This window comes from Austrofundulus limnaeus, unplaced genomic scaffold, assembly GCF_001266775.1.
Source record: "Austrofundulus limnaeus strain Quisiro unplaced genomic scaffold, Austrofundulus_limnaeus-1.0 Scaffold2, whole genome shotgun sequence".
Classification (NCBI taxonomy): Eukaryota; Metazoa; Chordata; class Actinopteri; order Cyprinodontiformes; family Rivulidae; genus Austrofundulus; species Austrofundulus limnaeus.
Genome location: NW_013952404.1, coordinates 484,629 through 487,220, shown reverse-complemented (window position 1 = coordinate 487,220; position 2,592 = coordinate 484,629). Strand labels below are relative to the sequence as shown.

At 40.7% G+C, this 2,592-nt stretch overlaps 1 protein-coding gene across 1 annotated transcript in view; it reads right to left on the bottom strand.

Annotated features, from left to right (window-relative positions):
• sobpa (sine oculis binding protein homolog (Drosophila) a) overlaps positions 1-2,592 on the bottom strand; it is a gene marked incomplete in the record, with an annotated part of 34,858 nt that overhangs the window by 23,052 nt on the left and 9,214 nt on the right. The window contains 1 exon segment of the mRNA XM_014009732.1: positions 2,030-2,239. Within this exon segment, the coding sequence (XP_013865186.1) occupies positions 2,030-2,239 (210 nt within the window).

The window sequence follows — 2,592 nt, the reverse complement described above, 5'->3', positions numbered from 1 at the left end:
AAGAAATATGAAACAAATAAAATAAAATACATACAAAGCGGAACACAGCTAAATGTATCAAAAGTATGTCTATGTGAAATTAGAATTTTCTGAGACAATGAATTTTGGTTTTTCATTTTTTTTCCAGTGAGAGATTTTTATTTAAGAGAATTTTTGGACAAAAAAATCGCAATATGTCACAATATATCGCCTTGCTTACAGTATCGCAATATATTGGGATATATCATATCGTGACCCCTCTGTCATGATATAAATCGTATCGCCATATTCTTGCCAATACACAGCCCTAGACACTTGCCAACCACGGTTTGCTAAATGCTAACCGGAAGTATGACATCACGATTTTACAWATTAGCACAAAGAAGGTGAAAGAAAGCAGAACCAGAACAAAAAGGTGCAAAAAAGATTTATAAAGTTTCTAATGGGTTTTTTAAGGAATCTGAAGAAAAAATCTATTCATTTTCAATGAGAAAAAGCTAAATAGTTGAAAAAGTATAAGTTGCTGAAAGACTAAAAGCCATAGAGAACCCACGGCATAAACGAGCTGAACATTTTGATATATRAACTTTTGAAATAGCACAAAAATTGTAGAACAAGTTAGATGCCAAAAATTGTATGGGGAAAAAATGGATCATCGATAGCATTCACACAACAAACACTAAATTGTAAGACAGGGATTGATAGGGCTGTTAACACAAGCCTAATAGGGGTAGGCAGTAAAGGCGGACTATTTAGAAGTATTTTTACAATGAATTTTAGTAAAAGTGCATCATTTTAGTTATTGCAGCTTTGCCTAAATTGACAATCTGTGTGTGGATATCAAAAAAAAAAAATTATTACCCAAAGAAAAGCACAAGTCTGAGTAAATCTCCAGCTGACCTCTAGTTTTTCTTCAATTATAGTTTGTTTAACAGTTAATTCAGATGAATTTTGGCTGTGTGGTCATTCTGGTTGAYGGATTAGTTTAACGGCCCCTCTGCATCACGAAATGCCTCTTTTGTGGTAAACTGTGACTGTCCGTGATGAGCTCTGGGCTTTTAGCGCGGCCGCCGATATTCCCTCTAGTATCACCCAATTATCACATTAGGACTGTGTGTTGATTGTGTGGGGGACAAGACGCGGGCCCATTAGTTTTTCACCTCCATTCACCTCTTTATCACTGCTGGAAGGGGCTTTTCACCTCCTCCGGAGCTTAATGGATCCACTGGGCCATCAGATTCTAAGTGAAGACGAACTCGCAATTAAAAGGGGGGAAAAAAAACTCTCTCGGGTCCTAAAAATTAAAAAAAAAAAAAAACAGCAAAGCGAACTCAACCTCAACATTTCTTCTCGGTCCTTCTGCTTTCCGTTGACCATTCAGGTGAATCAGAGTTTATATAATAAAAAAACGGCAGGTTAAAGATTTATCTACAGTACGTCWGCTTAAAGGAAAAATTATTCAGTCTCCATACTGGATGCCATCATCATTTGCCATACCTGCATCTCAAAGAGTCCTTTGTGGACATGAATAATTCAGCGTACGTGTAGATGTGGGGATGGCAGAGAGTTGGGGGGGTGGGGTTTGAAGGTGGTGTCGGCCGGGTGGTTAGTTGGTGCCGGGCTCTAAGTGGTACCGCGCCATCTGTTTCCCCGCCTAGGCAGAGCCAGTAAGGACTCCTCTTGGGCGATGCCAAGTAGGCTCGCTCCCCTCCACCGGGGAGTAGCAGCCTCCTGTCCGCGGCAGACATGAGGGATAATGAAGTCCTCCGTCCGAGCGGCGGACACGTCCTCGGAGAGTCKGCGAGGTAATGTTGACACTTGGGCAGGTGGAGGAAAATAAGGTGGCCAGCAGGTATGCCTCATTAAATCCCCTGCATAAATATTTAGATTTTGTCTCTAAGTGATTCAAAACCAGAAAGTTGTCTTTCGTCTTGAGCGCGAAGCCGATTTTTCATTCTCTTTTTTTTTATAATAAAGTACAAAAGTAAACCTAAATTAATTTCCATATAATCTTTTGGTTTGTTGCCTCCAAAAAAAGCAACTGGCGTACCTGAAGGGCCTTTGATCAGAGGCGGCGGTGCCATGGGGACCATGATTGGCAGATTCCCATGCTCCTTTGCGTTGGGTGTGGAAGTGGACGGCATGGTGGAGGTTTCTACGACTCCATTTCTGGACGCTGACAAGGACAGCGAGCTGTTGGCCCGATCCGGGGAACCTTCACTGTTTTCCAACGAAGCTGGGATTTTTGGCAACGAGTTTTCTGAACAGAAAAAAAAGAACATGTAAAATAAAGAACTAGGGCTGCCACAAACGATTATTTTTACAATCGATTAATCACCGATCATTTATTCGATTAGTCGACTAATCGGATCATACGTTAATTGAATATAAAACATACAGCTTATGACGTCAGAATGCAGCTGCTATTGTATAACCATGGTTAGATTTTAGCTATATGCTAACTAAAAATAATTGCTGTGGATGGCAAGTTCTGCTCTGAAGATATTGCACAGGTTTCTCTTTCATTTTCTTAAAATGATCCCACACTTTTGAGCTCCGTTGCCAGGTGGCCATGATACCAGAGCCTGTCTGTATAATGGCTATGTCCAAAAC